The sequence below is a fragment of the Pleurodeles waltl genome, chromosome 12 (genome assembly GCF_031143425.1).
Source record: "Pleurodeles waltl isolate 20211129_DDA chromosome 12, aPleWal1.hap1.20221129, whole genome shotgun sequence".
Classification (NCBI taxonomy): domain Eukaryota; kingdom Metazoa; phylum Chordata; class Amphibia; order Caudata; family Salamandridae; genus Pleurodeles; species Pleurodeles waltl.
In genome coordinates, this window is record NC_090451.1 from 674,017,578 (window position 1) to 674,036,638 (window position 19,061).

At 46.7% G+C, this 19,061-nt stretch overlaps 1 protein-coding gene across 8 annotated transcripts in view; it reads right to left on the reverse strand.

The window, feature by feature from the left end:
- The window catches only part of CNTROB (centrobin, centriole duplication and spindle assembly protein), a 145,288-nt gene that overhangs the window by 115,715 nt on the left and 10,512 nt on the right, over window positions 1–19,061 (reverse strand). For all 8 annotated transcript variants that reach the window (XM_069218632.1, XM_069218628.1, XM_069218633.1 and 5 more), the window contains exon 5: window positions 16,744–16,909. In XM_069218632.1, coding sequence (XP_069074733.1) covers window positions 16,744–16,909 — 166 coding nt within the window. The remainder of the gene's footprint in view (window positions 1–16,743; window positions 16,910–19,061) is intronic.

Here is a 19,061-nt window from a genome sequence, read left to right on the forward strand (position 1 = left end):
ATCAACCTGCATATAAGGATTAAAATAAACGCTCATGGAGAGTGATGGGAGAAGAAAATAAATAAAATTAAAATAAATACATAAAATCACAAGTCACAGAAGCTGCAGGCCTTTTTACAGCGTGTACAGTGAAGGGCATAGGGACTAAGCAACAAAGCCCAGAGGGGATTACGGCAATCCAGGATCACGTGACAATCCTAATGATATTACTCCATACGTGTAGGAACTGCTTTCAGAGAAAAGTCAATCCCTAATCCCACCAAATCCAGCATGGCTCACTCAGTTCTGCGGACAGGAGCATGGAAGCCGCCTTAACATCAGGAGCAGAGAGGAAGCAGTGCCAGTAACGAACAAGCATTTGCAACGCAAAACGTCTCGCGTTGGCTTGAGTTAGAGCTATTGGCACTGTAAGTTCATAAGTGGACTTTTCTTGCTCCATAAATTGCTCAACCCTGCCTCGTACTTTTGTCTTTTTCTGCCATATAATTCCAGTGGCCCTTCATTTAACTAAAGCGCTTCCATTTACCTTCTTCCCTTAGCTGCAGCGTTCCCTTTGATGGACTTCAGAAAAGCCTTTAAAGTCAAGTAGATTTACATGGTTCCTTTGCTCTCCCTATCAGACGGCAGTCAAACATATCTGAATCCAGTTTCATAGTTTTTGCCAACTGGCATAGTTAGTTAAAGGCCACCTCTTACACTTTCCAAAATACCCAGTACGTTCAAAGGATTTTTGTTGCACTAGTACAGTTTGGAGATTAACACGGTTGCAGTACTGTACCACAGTTAAATAAACTTTAAATTAAAAATGTCAAAGCCAATGCCTTGAGTACGAGGGAGGTATTAGGTTTGCATTTGCTTGTTAACTTAAGTTTAACTTAGCAACCCAGGTCTTTTGACAAGCCCTAAGATGTTCACTTGGTGTGGAACTTTAAAAACCAAAAGTGCAGTTAATGTAAAGTTGTAACCATTTAAGTGAAGGAAAACGATTTGGAGCACATTGTCTAAATGTTTCGCATATGGTGTTCACATTTATACAGCTGGTCTTGTATTTTGAAAGGGTCCCCTTCGAGTTCCCTCTAACAAGTCACCTATTTGACATCCAAGAATACAGATTCTGTCAAGTAACAGTAACTGCAGTTGGCTGTGTATTATAAATTAACTGTTGTCACCACATTTTCTGCTGCATGTCAGGCAAGATGCTTTCTTTTTGCCTGCCTCCATGCATTCTCATATAAACACATCTTAACAAAGACGTGTGGTATTGTACGCCTTTCTTTAGCGTGGGGCACGAGGGCTGAGAATAGTTTCCATGTTGGTATCTATGTCAAGGATGTATTTTGTGTGTGTGCTGTCATAATTTAAGATAAATTAAAGCAGCCTCCTCTCCCTCCGTCACAGACACACCCACAAAACACAAGTGCACAAAGAAACCATATAAACACCCATCCAAACATAAATCATATAAGACACACAGAAACTTGCGAACCCAGGCACACACAGACCCTTTAAATCGTATTTATGGCATCAGTTCTATAAGTGATTTCATTTTTTAAGACAATTATCAGTGATTCCAAAACCAGTTTGTATTTTGTCTCAATGTGTTGCTATTGTCCCCTTGGTAGGACAAGCACATGGCGGATAATAAACATAAAACCCGACAAGAGGTCATGCAATATTTCATGAAACCCGGCTTTATGGCCTGTGATGATGTCCCTAAAATCGGAGTGTGTCACCTTGAGATTTTAATATATATATATATTTGTGTGGAATTAATTAACCCATTTAACTTTACCAACCACACCACCATGTGCCAAAGTCAGAATGGTTGGAGAAGCATCCAGAGGCAGTGCGCAGGGAACAGCCACCTACGCTACCACAGATACCGCTGAGGCACCACACGTGGTACTAAAAAAAAAAAAAAATGTCTGACAAATACAGCATTTGCATGGAGAGGCCAGTGCGTACTTTAGAGTATGCTAACTAGCTCTGCACTGTGTAGCATCTCACTGAACAGGCTTCACAGGCCACTGGAAAGATTTCCTCAAGGCCACTCTTCTGCAAGTCGGAGATGCGCCACCATTCCGCAGCTGAAAACTTTTGAAGCTTTAGAACACCGACGGCACTTGGCTTTTTGTAACTATCATCTGTCCCTGCTCATTAGGTTTTATTGATGCTTGTTTTTATTGCATGCCTTTGAAATGTCTGTTTTACAGGCAACGTTATTTGTAGCTGAAATTCATGCATCCCCTTGAAAGGTTGTATTCCTTTGCAAACACTCCGTTTTTAACAAGAAGGTTTGTGGGTGATGCTGCAATTCCAAGTTTTTTTTCCCTAAACTCCACCTACTGTCTCCTTTCTTACAGCTAATCTTGGCTGTTGCATGGTGTGCACGGGCTGGTCCTGAACTCTTGTTTGGAGAACATGTATGCACTGTTACATCTATCAGCTGCTAAATAGAATGCCACGAGAGAACGTGCAATTAAAGGACATGTAAGCTGAGATGTTCTATTCAGATAAAGCAGTCTCACAGGACAAATTAAAATAATTTCTTTGAATGAATGCACTGTAAGCAACACAGAATATGTGTATTTCATTGGAAAACTTTGTTTTTTTCTGTCCCTGTGCTTAATCAAAACTGTCACTGCTGTGCTAGTACTGCAATCCCTTTAAAAAGTAAAAAGCAGGAGTGCAAATGTGTTTTGATTGTGGCCCAGACAACATTGCGTCTCTTACTAGCATACACAGAGGCAGTTTCCGCAATTTAAAATTGACTTTTAAACAAGGACAGCATGTCTCTGCTTTGCTCATATTGACAGCAGTGTATATTAGGAGCTGATCTTATCTCCAGTTGAACACACAAGTGAAATATAAAAGGACTGTCATTTTCTTGGAGTGTGGGAATTCTTAAAAGCAGTAAAATTCAGCATCAAGCAATCCTCTTCCTTGCTCTCAGCACAGTAACCACTGGCAGCCATGTTCAGTAAAGAAAATCCAAGCCAAGGAAGGACAGGAGCCAGGAAGCTTAGAGAAGGTGCAGAGAGCCCACACAGACCAAATGTGACCAAGATAACAGCCTGATTTAAAGCCTTGCTTACACTTAAGCTAAACTCAGAGCAATAATGCTCTGCAAATGAAAGGGAAGCTTCCCTGGACATGAGCAGAAAACAAAGTAAAACAAGTCCCCTACCAACCAGATAAACAAGACAAAGCGTAATTTTACAGTAGTTGGTCCCAACTCTCACACAGAAGGAGGAACAAAGAGGCATGACTGACCAAAAAGGATTTTTAAATGACACTGAAGCTAACAAATGAAACAGCTGGAAGCCCACAGAAGAGGTATACAAGAGGTCGTACGCTTACGCTCGACCTAAAAATGGGCACTTGTTTCTGTCTGAGAAGAAAAAACAGTCTGGTGTTAAATGCTCCATAGGATCCTACACTTTTATTAAGACCCCAAACAGATCGTTGCTTTGAGAGATTGTAAACTTATCAGCAACCAATGACAGGGGCCCACCCTACTAGAGACCAGAGGTACATACCTGTCTTCGATGCAGACTTTTTAAACAGGAGTTTATGGTCAAATATTCACTAGCAGTTTCTCATACCATGTAAAAGAACTGGAAAACTCGAGGGGCACATTGGATTGTGTCAATTACCATCATTTAAAAGGCTCTGAAAAGACAATCTTCACCAATCTATAGTTACTACAAGTACAAGCCCCCTTCATATGCCACTTTATAAACTGTAGAAAATGTATATCAAACCTTACAATTGCTGCTTCAGGCACTCAACCTGGGCACAGCGGAAACCTGGATCTTCAGTAATTACTCTTACAAGAAGCAGTTTATCAATAAAAGACCTGCTTTCTGCTCATGCACAAGTGAAGTGCATAAACAGTCTTTGTCCTTTAACTAGGAAGGTTGATGTTCTATTTTCCAAATAGAGTCCTTCTTTGCACTTGCCACCTGTCTGCTATGTGTGTGCGCTGCAAACTGCTTGTTTTTTCTGTTGTGATGTAATTTGCCTGCTTCAGCTGCCCAATCAAGTCAGCGCAAGGTTTGTCTCCACTGTTTGATCGTTTCAGCCTTCTGCTTTGTCTATTGGGGCTTCACCTTAGCAGAGTTCACCTGGTTCCTTTAAGGGTATACCATATTTGCTTTTTTTTTTTTCATGTTGTTCCAAACCACAGGTTCTCACGCAGAGTCTCCAACGCTGTTACATGAGGAATTACAAGAATTATTAGAAATGAACAAGGTTACGATTATTCTTGTGCATCAACCTCTTTTTTTCATCCCTGCAGTGGAGGTGGTCCTATTCTGGAACTTGTAGGGCCAACGTTCCATTTGTAATAATGAAGGGTCTTGTTTTTACTGTCACATACTAATGTGCTGTCTCCAAGTGTGAGTGGCCCTTATGCTAAAGCCAGCAGATAACTATCTGCCTACAAGATAAGTACCTCCTACCCATGAAATGATCTTGTCAAGGCTAAATTGCAGTCTCTGTACGGGAAGCGGGACTGACTTGAGCCTTAGGAATTTAAGCCCCACCTTCAACAAGCATTGGCATAGACAATAGGTCTCGCTTTTGGGACCTTACAAGTGTTTAGCCATGTGGTGCACGGTTAAACACTTATAGGGCCCCAAAGCGAGACCTATTGGCTATACCAATGCTTGTTTAAGTAGACCTGGTTCTGGAGCACATAATTTGAATACTGTCACTCTTACCTATGAATTTTCCATTAATTTACAGGGATGATGGAATTTCCATGAATTATCCGGTACACGTTATGCTCCCTCTGATTTCTGCTGACGCAGCTAACTCCCTAAAAACACCATCAGACTAAATAATAAGAGGAAAACAGAAAGGAGTTGGTGAATGCAAGGCCGGATAAATGGAAGTGATGTGTGCCTCTTGTTTTGACTCCTAGTTTCATATTAATTTTAGTATGTCCTGGCACATCGATGATTGTTGTTTAAATTAGGTTGTGTCATTTGTGAGGGGGCACAATAGGCGTGCTGCGCACATGGGTGCCCAGCAAAGCCTGAACCTGGCTCCATTTACTGTATGGTCCCTGTCAGTTCAATTAACTGCCCCCGCTCCCCCCCGCTTAAACATTTGTCACCCAAGGGCCTGCAAAGACAAACTGCCATCAGAGTTTCAACTGAGAATGGAAGGGGAGGGGGGGGGGGGGGGGGGGGGGGGGGGGGGGCAAAGCACATTAGATTATTTTACCTTAAGTTAAACAGAGTCCCCCAACTCCATTTAACAGGGATAGGAAAAGGCTGGTCAAAGTGGAGGAGAGGAACCAGACAGGAGAGCAAAAGAAGTTCCTTGCTACCCCCTCCCGAACTCCCATTATTGTGAGATTTTGTTTCGGGTGGAAAATAGGTTGTTGTTCTTGCTTGCCTTGAATTGATAAACCACAGCCAGCTTGACTAGGCTATTTCTCACGAGGACAGAGGTAGTCTGCATATCAAGTCAGAAGGACTTCAGCAGTCGTCACAACCACTTTGGCTTTTTAGTGAGACTGTAAACATTGCAGAGGGTCCCTGCAATCAGAGTACACTTTCTACATTCAGGAGGGGAAGTCGAATGACTTATGTCTCTCCTCTCCAGCAGTGTTGATTTATTAAAGGCAGATGCTTGACAGGGGCCTGTAAAAATCAGGCCCTCAGTTTCTTGTGGTAGTTAATTGTCAATACAGCTGCCAGCATGGACCCCTTTCTTGTGCAAATGTCTTTGGTGCCTCCTGGCTAAAAGAGAGGAATGTTAACTGCAGTACTGCCTCTTGCTAAAACATGCAATCGGGGTCCAGGGGCCTGGCATTCATCATGGTGTTGGTGTTTTAAGGAGTGTTTATCCGGTGTAGTAATGCAAATGGTGGCACTTTGTCATGGGTGCAACTACATTGGCAATCTATGTTGTATGTATTTTGCTTCTTAACTAAGGAAATTGAGCTTAGAAGGCTTGTTACAGTTAATGAAAAATAACACTTTTTTTGCATTGGTACAAAAAGGACCAAGTGGGGTTTTTCATTAAGCTTCCTGCTCAACTCAAAAGTTGAATGTCCAAATTCTTTTTCCACTTCACGCAGGCGAGCAATTGTTACCTCAAGTTATCCTTCACCAGAAACCGAAACCAGGAGGGAGGAGGGACCAGGGGGAAACGTGACATAGGGTGATGGCCAACAAATGTTCCCTTGGTGAAATTCCCTGGGCAGGAACTTAAAACTCAAAAAGGAGGGACATTAAGCACAATGCACCAATAAAAGTTAAGCATGTAAGACAAGCACAACAAAGAATGAATGGCAAGAGTTTGCATGGTTAAAGCCCATATACTAAACACAGCAGGTCTCACAGAGCTGTGTAGGCTTGACCTAAAAATGAACAGTCTTATCTTGACACCTCAAGGAATGGAGGTCTATTGCTGCCCCAGAGCTGTTATAAATTTAGCCAGAATGGCAGGTTCCAAATCTAGAAACTCTGAATCTGTAGCTTTGAACCAGATGAACGAGTTACTTACCTTCGGTAACGACTTTTCTGGTGGATACATTAGCTACCTGTGGATTCCTCACCTCATGAATACTCCCATGGCGCCAGCATTCGACGGAAATCTTCTTACTAGTCTCTGCACGTCGACGAGGACGTCACTGTCTCGCACGCGACGCCGTCTGACGTCATACAGGCAATAAGAGGTCCTCGACGACGTGCGGACGTCAGTACCAATCATTTTTTACGTGCATGAGAACAACCAGGCAATGCAATGAAAGAACAAAGCAACATCCATTATATTGTAAAAATACACCACATTGTATGAATAACTGTAAATCTTTTTTTTTTTTTTTTTTATGTACATATATATATATATATATATATATATACATATATATATATATATAAAACTCTTTCTTTTAAAATATATACACACACCAAGTATATACATAAAGATATATACACATATACCTATATATATATAAATATATTATATATATACATCTATTGCACCCTCAAAGATCAAGAGGAGCGCACTCAAGGATTACTTGGCAAGACCATAAAGGCAACGGGGAGGCGGGTGGGACCGTGAGGAATCCACAGGTAGCTAATGTATCCACCAGAAAAGTCGTTACCGAAGGTAAGTAACTCGTTCTTCTGATGGATACAACTACCTGTGGATTCCTCACCTCATGAATAGAGTCCCAAAGCAGTACCACGCCCGGCGGTGGGTGCCTAAATGGTCAAACCAAGAAATCCTGCAGCACTGACCGTGCAAAATGGCCGTCCCTTCTAACCTCAGAATCTAAACAGTAATGTTTTGCAAAAGTGTGAAGGGACGACCAAGTTGCGGCCTTGCAGATGTCGACCACAGGAACACCTCTGGCTAAGGCCGAAGTGGCCGACTTAGCTCTGGTGGAATGAGCTCTAATGCCCTCAGGAGGATCCTTCTTTGCCAAAGAGTAACATATTTTAATGCAAAGAACAACCCACCTGGATAGTGTTCTCTTGTGGACTGCCTTTCCTCTCCTCTTGCCCACGTATCCAATAAACAGCTGATCCTCCAGCCTGAAATCCTTTGTTCTATCGATAAAGAAGCTCAACGCTCTCTTTGGATCCAGACGGTGCAGTCTTTCTTCCTCTTTGGAAGGATGAGGCGGAGGATAGAACGTGGACAAAGTAATTGCCTGAGCCAAATGGAAGGGTGAAACAACCTTCGGGAGGAAAGCAGCCTTGGTCCTCAACACCACCTTATCCCCATAAAAAGTTGTATAAGGGGGTTTTACTGATAAGGCCTGCAACTCACTCACTCTCCTTGCTGATGTTATAGCTATCAGGAAGACTGTTTTTAAAAACAAATACCTCAAGGGGCAAGAATGCATAGGTTCAAAAGGGGACCCCATAAGGAAAGTCAGGACTAAGGACAAATCCCATTGCGGCATAACGAATGGCTTTGGAGGATATTGATTTAGAAGACCTTTCAAGAATCTGATAACAATAGGGGATTTAAATAAAGATGGTTGGTCTGGAAGACATATGAAGGCTGACAAGGCCGATAAATAACCTTTAATGGTAGCCACTGCACAACCTTTCTGCGCCAGAGATAGAGCAAAAGACAAAACGTCCGATAGATGAGCTTGTAAAGGATCAATCTGCCTCTCTCCACACCACGCAACAAATTTAGACCACCTATTAGCGTAGATAGATTTAGTGGAGTGTCGCCTGGCCGCTAATATAACATCCACTACCTCAGGCGGGAGAGAGAAGGAACTCAGGTTGCCCCGTTCAATCTCCAGGCATGTAGGTGCAGACTCTGGAGGTTGGGGTGTAGAACCTGCCCCTGCGACTGCGAGAGGAGGTCTGCCCTGAAAGGGAGACGGAGCGGCGGGCACGTTGAGAGTTGGAGAAGGTCGGAGTACCACACCCTCCTTGGCCAATCCGGAGCTATTACGATTACTAGAGCCCGGTCTTGGCGAATCTTCCTCAATACTCGAGGAATCAAGGGTATGGGAGGAAACGCGTAAAGCAACTGGCCGCACCAGGTCATTTGAAACGCGTCCCCCAACGCTTCCTGCATCGGATACTGAAGGCTGCAGAACAACGGACAATGCGCGTTCTCTCGAGTGGCGAACAGATCTACCCGAGGAAACCCCCACTTCTGGAAGATTAAACGGACTTGATCTGGATGGAGACGCCACTCGTGGTCTGCCGAGAAGTGGCGACAGACTGTCCGCACGCACGTTCAAGACTCCGGCCAGATGGTTTGCTATCAAGCAAATCCGATGGTCCTTTGCCCAGGACCATAGTCGAAGAGCTTCTCTGCAGAGAAGGTACGACCCCACTCCTCCCTGCTTGTTTATGTACCACATCGTGGTAGTATTGTCCGTTAGGACCTGTACCGACTGACCACGAAGGGAAGGGAGGAAGGGCTTGAGAGCCAGACGTACAGCCCGTAACTCTAACAGATTGATGTGAAAAATCTGTTCCTCTGGAGACCAAAGACCTTTGATCTCCAGATCCCCCAGATGAGCTCCCCACCCTAGAGTGGAAGCATCCGTTATGACTGTGGCCACTGGTGGCGACTGCTGGAACGGTTTTCCTTGTGAAAGATTGTTGCTTGCAATCCACCACTTCAAATCCACAGCAGCATCTCTGGAGATCTTGACAGTACCCTCTAGATCCCCTCTGTGTTGAGACCACTGCCTTCGGAGGCACCACTGAAGAGCCCTCATGTGCCAGCGAGCATGCGTGACCAACAGAATGCAGGAGGCAAAAAGACCGAGCAGACGAAGGACCTTGAGGACTGGAATTACCGCTCCATTTCGAAACATTGGAACCAAATCCTGAATATCTTGAATCCGCTGAGGCGGAGGAAAGGCCCGACCCAATGTCGTATCCAGTACTGCCCCTATGAACAGGAGGCGCTGAGAGGGCTCCAGGTGAGATTTGGGCTCGTTCACCGAAAAGCCCAGGTCGAACAACAACTGGGTTGTTGACTGCAGATGACGCAACACAAGCTCCGGGGACTTGGCTTTGATCAACCAATCGTCCAAGTAAGGGAATACTGCTATCCCCTTCCTTCTGAGCTCTGCCGCAACCACCGACATCACCTTCGTGAAGACTCGAGGTGCTGAAGTAAGACCAAACGGAAGGACCGCAAACTGATAGTGTTGCGATCCCACCACAAACCGGAGATACTTCCTGTGTGACTTGAGTATCGGGATATGAAAGTAAGCATCCTGCAAGTCGACAGACACCATCCAGTCTTCCATGTTCAACGCCAAAAGCACCTGTGCTAGGGTCAGCATCTTGAACTTTTCCTGCTTGAGGAACCAATTCAAGATCCTCAGGTCCAGAATTGGTCTCAAACGACCATCCTTCTTGGGAATCAGGAAATACCTTGAGTAAACTCCTTGACCCCTTTCCTGCTCCGGGACCAACTCCACCGCGCCCTTTAAAAGGAGGACTTCTACCTCCTGTTCTAGCAACAGGAGGTGTTCTTGTGAACAATACGAAGGGCGGGGCGGGATGAGGGGCGGAAACTCCCGAAAGGGAAGGGTGTAGCCTTTTCCCACAACACTGAGAACCCAAGTGTCCGATGTAACAGTCTCCCATTTGGTGAGAAAATGCTGTAATCTTCCCCCTACAGGAGAGGAGTGAGTGGGAAATGGTGGAAGCCTAAGGCTGCTTCCCCTGCTGCACCCCGCCAGAGGATGAGGAAGAGGCAGAGTGCTGCTGAGAGGCTCCTCTGGTGCGGACCCTACCTCTCCCCCTAAAAGATCTATAGGGATGGGAAGAGGCAGGTTGCTGATATCTTCCCCGAAAGGAAGAGGAAGAGCCACGCCCAAATCCACGAAACCTCCTGAAGAATCTGGAAGAGGCCGTGGAAGAAGGAGCTTGGAGTCCCAACGACTTAGCCGTGGCCCTGCTCTCCTTAAAACGTTCCAAGGCCGAATCAGCCTTAGCCCCAAACAGTTTGTCCCCATCAAACGGGAGATCCAACAATGTGGACTGTACATCTGCCGAAAAGCCCGAGTTACGTAGCCAGGCCTGTCTCCTTTCCACCACAGTTGTGCCCATTGCTCTGGCTACCGAGTCGGTGGTATCCAGTCCCGTCTGGATAATTTGGGTCGCAGCAGCCTGGGCATCAGAGACAAGATCCAAAAGACCCTGGGGAAGCTCTGTAAACGAAGAGGAGATGTCATCCATCAGAGCATGAATATACCTCCCCAGGATACAGGTCGCATTAGTGGCTTTTAACGCCAGACTGCAGGACGAAAAAATCTTCTTCGACTGCGCCTCTAGCTTTTTTGAGTCTCTGTCCCCAGGCACCGTCGGGAAAGAACCAGGCGCTGATTTGGACGAACAGGAGGCCTGCACAACCAAGCTCTCCGGCGTAGGGTGCCTAGATAGGAAACCAGGATCAGTTGGAGCCGTCCGATACCTCCTGGCCACGGCTCTGTGAACTGCTGGGGAAGATGCCGGCTTCTTCCACACCTCTAAAACCGGATCCAGCAGAGCGTCATTAAAAGGTAATAGAGGCTCCGCCGCGGCTGAGGCCGGATGCAACACCTCTGTCAAAAGGTTTTGTTTCGCCTCCACCACCGGCAAAGGCAGGTCCAAAAAACTAGCTGCCTTCCGTACCACTGTATGAAAGGAAGCAGCTTCCTCGGTATATTCCCCCGGGGACGAAAGGTCCCACTCAGGGGAAGTGTCCAGCCCACTGGCCGACTCCAGTCCACGCAGCCCATCACCCGAGTCCTCTAGCTCTCCTTCCTCTAGGGCTCGTTGGTACTCCTGCTCCTCTAGTACCCGGAGAGCACGTGTAGGAAGTTGGCTCTGTATGTGCTATTTCAAAGTAAGGAATAGCATGCACAGAGTCCAAGGGTTCCCCTTAGAGGTAAAATAGTGGTAAAAAGAGATAATACTAATGCTCTATTTTGTGGTAGTGTGGTCGAGCAGTAGGCTTATCCAAGGAGTAGTGTTAAGCATTTGTTGTACATACACATAGACAATAAATGAGGTACACACACTCAGAGACAAATCCAGCCAATAGGTTTTGTATAGAAAAATATCTTTTCTTAGTTTATTTTAAGACCCACCGGTTCAAATTCTACATGTAATATCTCATTTGAAAGGTATTGCAGGTAAGTACTTTAGGAACTTTAAATCATAAAAATTGCATGTATACTTTTCAAGTTATTGACAAATAGCTGTTTTAAAAGTGGACACTTAGTGCAATTTTCACAGTTCCTGGGGGAGGTAAGTTTTTGTTAGTTTTACCAGGTAAGTAAGACACTTACAGGGTTCAGTTCTTGGTCCAAGGTAGCCCACCGTTGGGGGTTCAGAGCAACCCCAAAGTCACCACACCAGCAGCTCAGGGCCGGTGAGGTGCAGAGTTCAAAGTGGTGCCCAAAACACATAGGCTAGAATGGAGAGAAGGGGGTGCCCCGGTTCCGGTCTGCTTGCAGGTAAGTACCCGCGTCTTCGGAGGGCAGACCAGGGGGGTTTTGTAGGGCACCGGGGGGGACACAAGCCCACACAGAAATTTCACCCTCAGCGGCGCGGGGGCGGCCGGGTGCAGTGTAGAAACAAGCGTCGGGTTCGCAATGTTAGTCTATGAGAGATCTCGGGATCTCTTCAGCGCTGCAGGCAGGCAAGGGGGGGATTCCTCGGGGAAACCTCCACTTGGGCAAGGGAGAGGGACTCCTGGGGGTCACTTCTCCAGTGAAAGTCCGGTCCTTCAGGTCCTGGGGGCTGCGGGTGCAGGGTCTCTCCCAGGCGTCGGGACTTTAGGTTCAAAGAGTCGCGGTCAGGGGAAGCCTCGGGATTCCCTCTGCAGGCGGCGCTGTGGGGGCTCAGGGGGGACAGGTTTTGGTACTCACAGTATCAGAGTAGTCCTGGGGTCCCTCCTGAGGTGTTGGATCGCCACCAGCCGAGTCGGGGTCGCCGGGTGCAGTGTTGCAAGTCTCACGCTTCTTGCGGGGAGCTTGCAGGGTTCTTTCAAAGCCGCTGGAAACAAAGTTGCAGCCTTTCTTGGAGCAGGTCCGCTGTCCTCTGGAGTTTCTTGTCTTTTCGAAGCAGGGGCAGTCCTCAGAGGATGTCGAGGTCGCTGGTCCCTTTGGAAGGCGTCGCTGGAGCAGGATCTTTGGAAGGCAGGAGACAGGCCGGTGAGTTTCTGGAGCCAAGGCAGTTGTCGTCTTCTGGTCTTCCGCTGCAGGGGTTTTCAGCTAGGCAGTCCTTCTTCTTGTAGTTGCAGGAATCTAATTTTCTAGGGTTCAGGGTAGCCCTTAAATACTAAATTTAAGGGCGTGTTTAGGTCTGGGGGGTTAGTAGCCAATGGCTACTAGCCCTGAGGGTGGGTACACCCTCTTTGTGCCTCCTCCCAAGGGGAGGGGGTCACAATCCTAACCCTATTGGGGGAATCCTCCATCTGCAAGATGGAGGATTTCTAAAAGTTAGAGTCACTTCAGCTCAGGACACCTTAGGGGCTGTCCTGACTGGCCAGTGACTCCTCCTTGTTTTTCTCATTATTTTCTCCGGCCTTGCCGCCAAAAGTGGGGCCTGGCCGGAGGGGGCGGGCAACTCCACTAGCTGGAGTGTCCTGCTGGGTTGGCACAAAGGAGGTGAGCCTTTGAGGCTCACCGCCAGGTGTGACAATTCCTGCCTGGGAGAGGTGTTAGCATCTCCACCCAGTGCAGGCTTTGTTACTGGCCTCAGAGTGACAAAGGCACTCTCCCCATGGGGCCAGCAACATGTCTCGGTTTGTGGCAGGCTGCTAAAACTAGTCAGCCTACACAGATAGTCGGTTAAGTTTCAGGGGGCACCTCTAAGGTGCCCTCTGTGGTGTATTTTACAATAAAATGTACACTGGCATCAGTGTGCATTTATTGTGCTGAGAAGTTTGATACCAAACTTCCCAGTTTTCAGTGTAGCCATTATGGTGCTGTGGAGTTCGTGTTTGACAGACTCCCAGACCATATACTCTTATGGCTACCCTGCACTTACAATGTCTAAGGTTTTGTTTAGACACTGTAGGGGTACCATGCTCATGCACTGGTACCCTCACCTATGGTATAGTGCACCCTGCCTTAGGGCTGTAAGGCCTGCTAGAGGGGTGTCTTACCTATACTGCATAGGCAGGGAGAGGCTGGCATGGCACCCTGAGGGGAGTGCCATGTCGACTTACTCGTTTTGTCCTCACTAGCACACACAAGCTGGCAAGCAGGGTGTCTGTGCTGAGTGAGAGGTCTCCAGGGTGGCATAAGACATGCTGCAGCCCTTAGAGACCTTCCTTGGCATCAGGGCCCTTGGTACTAGAAGTACCAGTTACAAGGGACTTATCTGGATGCCAGGGTCTGCCAATTGTGGATACAAAAGTACAGGTTAGGGAAAGAACACTGGTGCTGGGGCCTGGTTAGCAGGCCTCAGCACACTTTCAATTGTAAACATAGCATCAGCAAAGGCAAAAAGTCAGGGGGCAACCATGCCAAGGAGGCATTTCCTTACAGCACGCCTCCTTGAATGCAGTCGTTGCTCAATCCGCGGAGTCGACAACACCTCCGCCGAAGTCGGAGATCGGCGCCGATCTTCCGAAGCCACCGACGCCGCATCCGGCGCCACAGGTAACTTCGGCGCCGACTGAAGAGCAGATGAAACGGATGGACCCACCGGAGTCACAGGCCGAAATCTCGACGTCGACGGGATGGAAATCCCTGGGGCCAATCCCTCCGAAGCCATCGGAGCGGCCACCGGCGCCGACACTGGCGCCGAGCCCACGTTCCCAAACGGGAGAAAGGGCATAAAGGGTGCCGGCCGAAGAGGCGCAGGATCACCCAAAGAAAAGGCCAAAGGCCCAGCCGAAGCACCCCCTGGAGCCTATCGGCTCCAGGGGTGGGAAAAGCCGGATACTGGGGTGCCTGACTCGGAGGCGACCCCGACGCCGGCCTCGGCGTCTGCGCCGGAGAAAACACCTGAGGCTCCAATACCTCAATCACCGACGCCTGTCCAGGCGAAGTTGGAGACGTCGGAGAGAGCAACGGCGTCGAAGGATGCGGCGTCACCGTGGGGCTGACCTCCCATGTCCTCCGGCGCCGATCCGGAGACCTGGAACGAGCCTCCCTTGAATGACGCCGAGATTCTCTACGGCGCCGGGAGTCTCGATGACGCCGATGTCTTGGAGAAGACTTTTTCTTGTGATGCTTCTCCTTTGACTTGGCCATAAACAGCTTCGCCTCGCGTTCTTTAATGGCCTTCGGATTCATGTGCTGACACGAATCACAAGTCGAGACGTCGTGGTCGGAGCTCAAACACCAAAGGCAATCGGAATGAGGATCCGTCACCGACATCTTGCCTCCACACTCACGACAAGGCTTAAATCCAGACTTTCTCTGCGACATTATTTCCACAGAGAAAGAGTACGCAGCAAGATATACACTGTAACCGCAAGAGTAACAGTTGCTCCCTCGAAGATAACCGTTTCGAATGCACGGAAAAAAGGGAACTGACGTCCGCACGTCGTCGAGGACCTCTTATTGCCTGTATGACGTCAGACGGTGTCGCGTGCGAGACAGTGACGTCCTCGTCGACGTGCAGAGACTAGTAAGAAGATTTCCGTCGAATGCTGGCGTCATGGGAGTATTCATGAGGTGAGGAATCCACAGGTAGTTGTATCCATCAGAAATAGTTTTGTTATAAACCAAACAATAACCGCAGGCCAATATTTTTTTATTTCAAAATGAATGGCTGTCAAAAACAATTTAACCTTTTTGATACAACAGACAATTTGGTAATGAGAAACTGACAACTTTTTATGAACTTTTAAATGCTTTTAAGATTAGATCCAGCACTCCTTAGGACTGCAAGAAGAAAGCAAGAATGCAGTTTGTCCACCCACACCAACATAATACACGTGACTACTGTTTGAAGATTGTGCCTAACTAAGGCTTTCCACTGCAAACCCGATAAAAGTTCCTAACGTAAACAGAATTGGACCCCTTGGAGATGGTAACGCCTCTGTCTACAAATCAATGTTTCCTTGGCGGGAGAGCTGGAGCGGAAATGCTATGCAGTGGATGTCTTTTAAAAAGTATTCAGAATAGTCTCCTAAGAGAAAGTAGAGACACATCTGGTGAATGATGGTCAATGTAGTCTTTTGAGAACAGTGCCATGGAAAGCACACACATGTAGACCCCAAGATGGGGACGTTGCTTGAGATCACATTCAGCAGATGAAAGCAGTAGTAGTATCTAAATGAATAAGGCCACTGAATGTCTGCAATTAAGCATGCTCCTTTCAATTTCAGTAAAAACATACGATACTAAAATGTGTGATTAATTTAAGTTCAAGTAACTTTAGGAAAACCTAGAGGCCACAAATACCCACGTAGACAAAAAAGTGAAAGACAGACTTCATACAGTTAGTGGAAACACTCTGTTACTGCCCAGAAGAGAACTGTGGGAGAGAAACTTCCCACAATCTTCATTACATGTGTAGAGGCTATGTATTCAGAAGATGTTGTTTGTGACTTACAGTGCTGGAAAAAAAAAAGCAGTGAGCAGAGAAGGAGGTAAGAAGTTGGTAACTGAGCTTGGTTAGACTAAACTCTTATGGTCCAATTTAGAAATTAAACCCATCAGAAGTGTCTTATCAGAGGCTACCACAGAGTGACCACCAAAGGTCCTAAAGCTAAATCAGCACACTTTAGTACATGGGACACACCAAACTGTAAAGCAAGGCTTCCCAAATGTTAAAGCAAAGTCCCTAGAGAGTAGTTCAAGCTTAAATGCACTATTACGTCATAGCACCACAACTGATAGGGGATCCCCCACGACTTCCCACATGCCCCAATGTAGGCACCACTCATCTTCTAGAATGTCAGAGGCATATCAGTCAGACTTGACCACCCGCTGGATGCCTTGTAAGAGCTTCCCAGCCTGCCTGGCTTGCCTATATCATCATTGGCAGCAGTGTTCTTGGTGTACAATTATTATGGTTGGTACATTCAAAATTCGGTCTTGGATCAAAAAGAAGCACATGAGGAGAAACCAAGACACTTTCCTCAGTTCTCTAGAAGATTCCACTTCCTTGCGAGTCACAAAGTCTTGATGTTTCTGGGACAGGTAGTTTATAGGACTTTGCTAAAACCTAAAGGATATGACGCTTTGCAGAGGATTCAGTTATAAAAGATTGGCTCTTGATCAGGGTACTTCTTAAAAGCCCATTACAAAAGGTCTACATTTTAACTCCTTACCTTCCGGCGAGTCTTTTCTTTCTCCAGGGAGTCCCTGAGCTGCTGCAGCTCTGTGTAAGAAGAAGGATCAGAAACAGACTGGGACCGCAGGTTGGTGTAACGTGGAAATAACTCCTCCATTCCAGTGATTGAGAGTGGTGGGGAGATTTCCTGCAGGGGCTTGGCACTGTGGGAAGCAACCAAAGAAAAATATATTTGCTTATTGGATATACCCTCTTCATCATGGGACTCTTCTTTAAAATCATCAACTGCAGCAAGTCCCGCCTAGGTGTAGCATTCTGAATCACTTAAAGATATTTTTTTTAAATAATATAATATGCATTTTATCTGAGGGTTGCGGTCAAACAATGTATTTTATTTTTACTGACAAAAAAAGAAGCAAATTAGAATGAGAATGTACACCAAGGTAAAACTTGTGGGCCAAGCCAACTATGTTTTACAACTTTTAAAAAGTGGGGGGCTCAACTGAAAAAGTGAAGGAAACCAAAGTGAAAAAAAGAACCTGAAAGTTAACAAATTCAACAATACCCAAACATTAGTTCCTACATTCCCGTAAGAGATAACACACCATCATCCTTCTCCTCCTCTGTTCTCTCCCACAAAAGCCTCACTCCTCTGACAATCACTTCTGACTAGCTTTGGTGGCTCATCTGTCATACTGGGTCACAACATCCCTACTGTACATGAATACTAACCCACACAGCACAGCAGCCCCCAAGAACATATGGGGCGGACAATCACCTGCACATGGGCTCCAGCTTGATCGGCACAATGTTCACCACAGTTCACTTCACAGTGGCCCTCCCCTGGCATACAGGGGGCAGGGGTCACCATCCTTGTCCTGCACACAGTTAAGTTCCCAATGACTGCAGTATCCATTTCCACACGCCTCGTAATGGGATTCCCCATTGGACTTCATTGCCTCCAAGGAGCTCCTCTCCCTCTCAGGGCACATTGGTCTTAGCGACCAAGCAGGCGATGATGCTCCAGGTTCCAGGAAAGGTGGACTTGGATTCCATGGGTGATCTCCCTCACCCAGCAGAGAAACTAGCAGTCCTTAGGCTCCAATCATGGCCAAAGGCAGACACCTTGCAGAGCTTCCTCTCCTCAACCAGCCCATCTTGATGTTTGGCAAGTGACATTTTTTGGGGTCTCAAACTCCACTTCTTATAGTTCATTTCTAGACATCAAATATGATTTAAGGCCTCTAACTTTGAAGTTTACGTTGGGGGTCTGCTTCTTTTGAAGTGGCCACTATTCTGCCCTCTTCTTCCTCCTGAAAGCAGTCCGTCACAGCAGAAGTGACTGCCAAGCGGATAGCCCCCAAATATGGGCCATGGTAGTGATCAGAGTTCACACCTGGATGTCAGCCACAGTGATATGTGTATCAAAAGGTTAGCCCAAAGCCCCAGCCTTACTCTTTATGATTTACTTGTCAGCCCCATCTCCTTCCTGAGATGTGCCCAGGACCCTTGCTTGTGGCCACTTAATTAATCAAACTTCATGCTTTGAATTGCACAGGGTGAGTTTTGCCCTCTCCAGTGTGTTCCCCACCCAGCTTACAGGATTGCAGCAACACACAAATGTGGGGGGGCTGTGGGTCATTACGTCCTCATGTTTTGACCATGCAGGCCTGGGTCTCCCACAGCAAAACGTAGGGTCCTCCATGCATTGTACCATACCGAGGCACACATATGCAGTGTATTTATATAGAATACACATAGTCCAATACACACAGCGCACAGGACTGCATCCTTTATGTATTGTCCCACTTACAGATGCACACACACCGAGCATATGCATTCAGCCTGCACACACTGCATAGCGTTGCATTATACCTATATTGCACCCTTCCCAGAAACACACACATCCAGTGCACAGACACCATTCCTGCACTGCACAGCACTACACATGGAAAAGATGTAGACCATGGGTGAGTTAAGCACCCAGCAAGGGTACTTTCAAACTAGTGGGCCTGTAGGCCTCACTCCTGTGACAGATTAAAAAGGACGGGTTCCCTCCTACAGATCACAACACGGTACACTGCCATCACCAAGCTCGTGATGCTTAACTTCTGGGGAAGGAAGTAGCCTTTCACCACTATGAGGGTTGCACTCGGTGCCCCTTCTGGTACAACAAGATAATCTGTAAGACAGACCTAGGTCATGGCATAAACACATGATCCATGCCAAGGACAAAGAGAAAATAATCAACATTAGGGATCTAGACATCAGTAGAGGTGGGCAAACAGCAGGGGTGCATGTCCATTACCACACCATTGTTTACTTTCTTTTAAGGAAAATTTAATAAAATGTGTT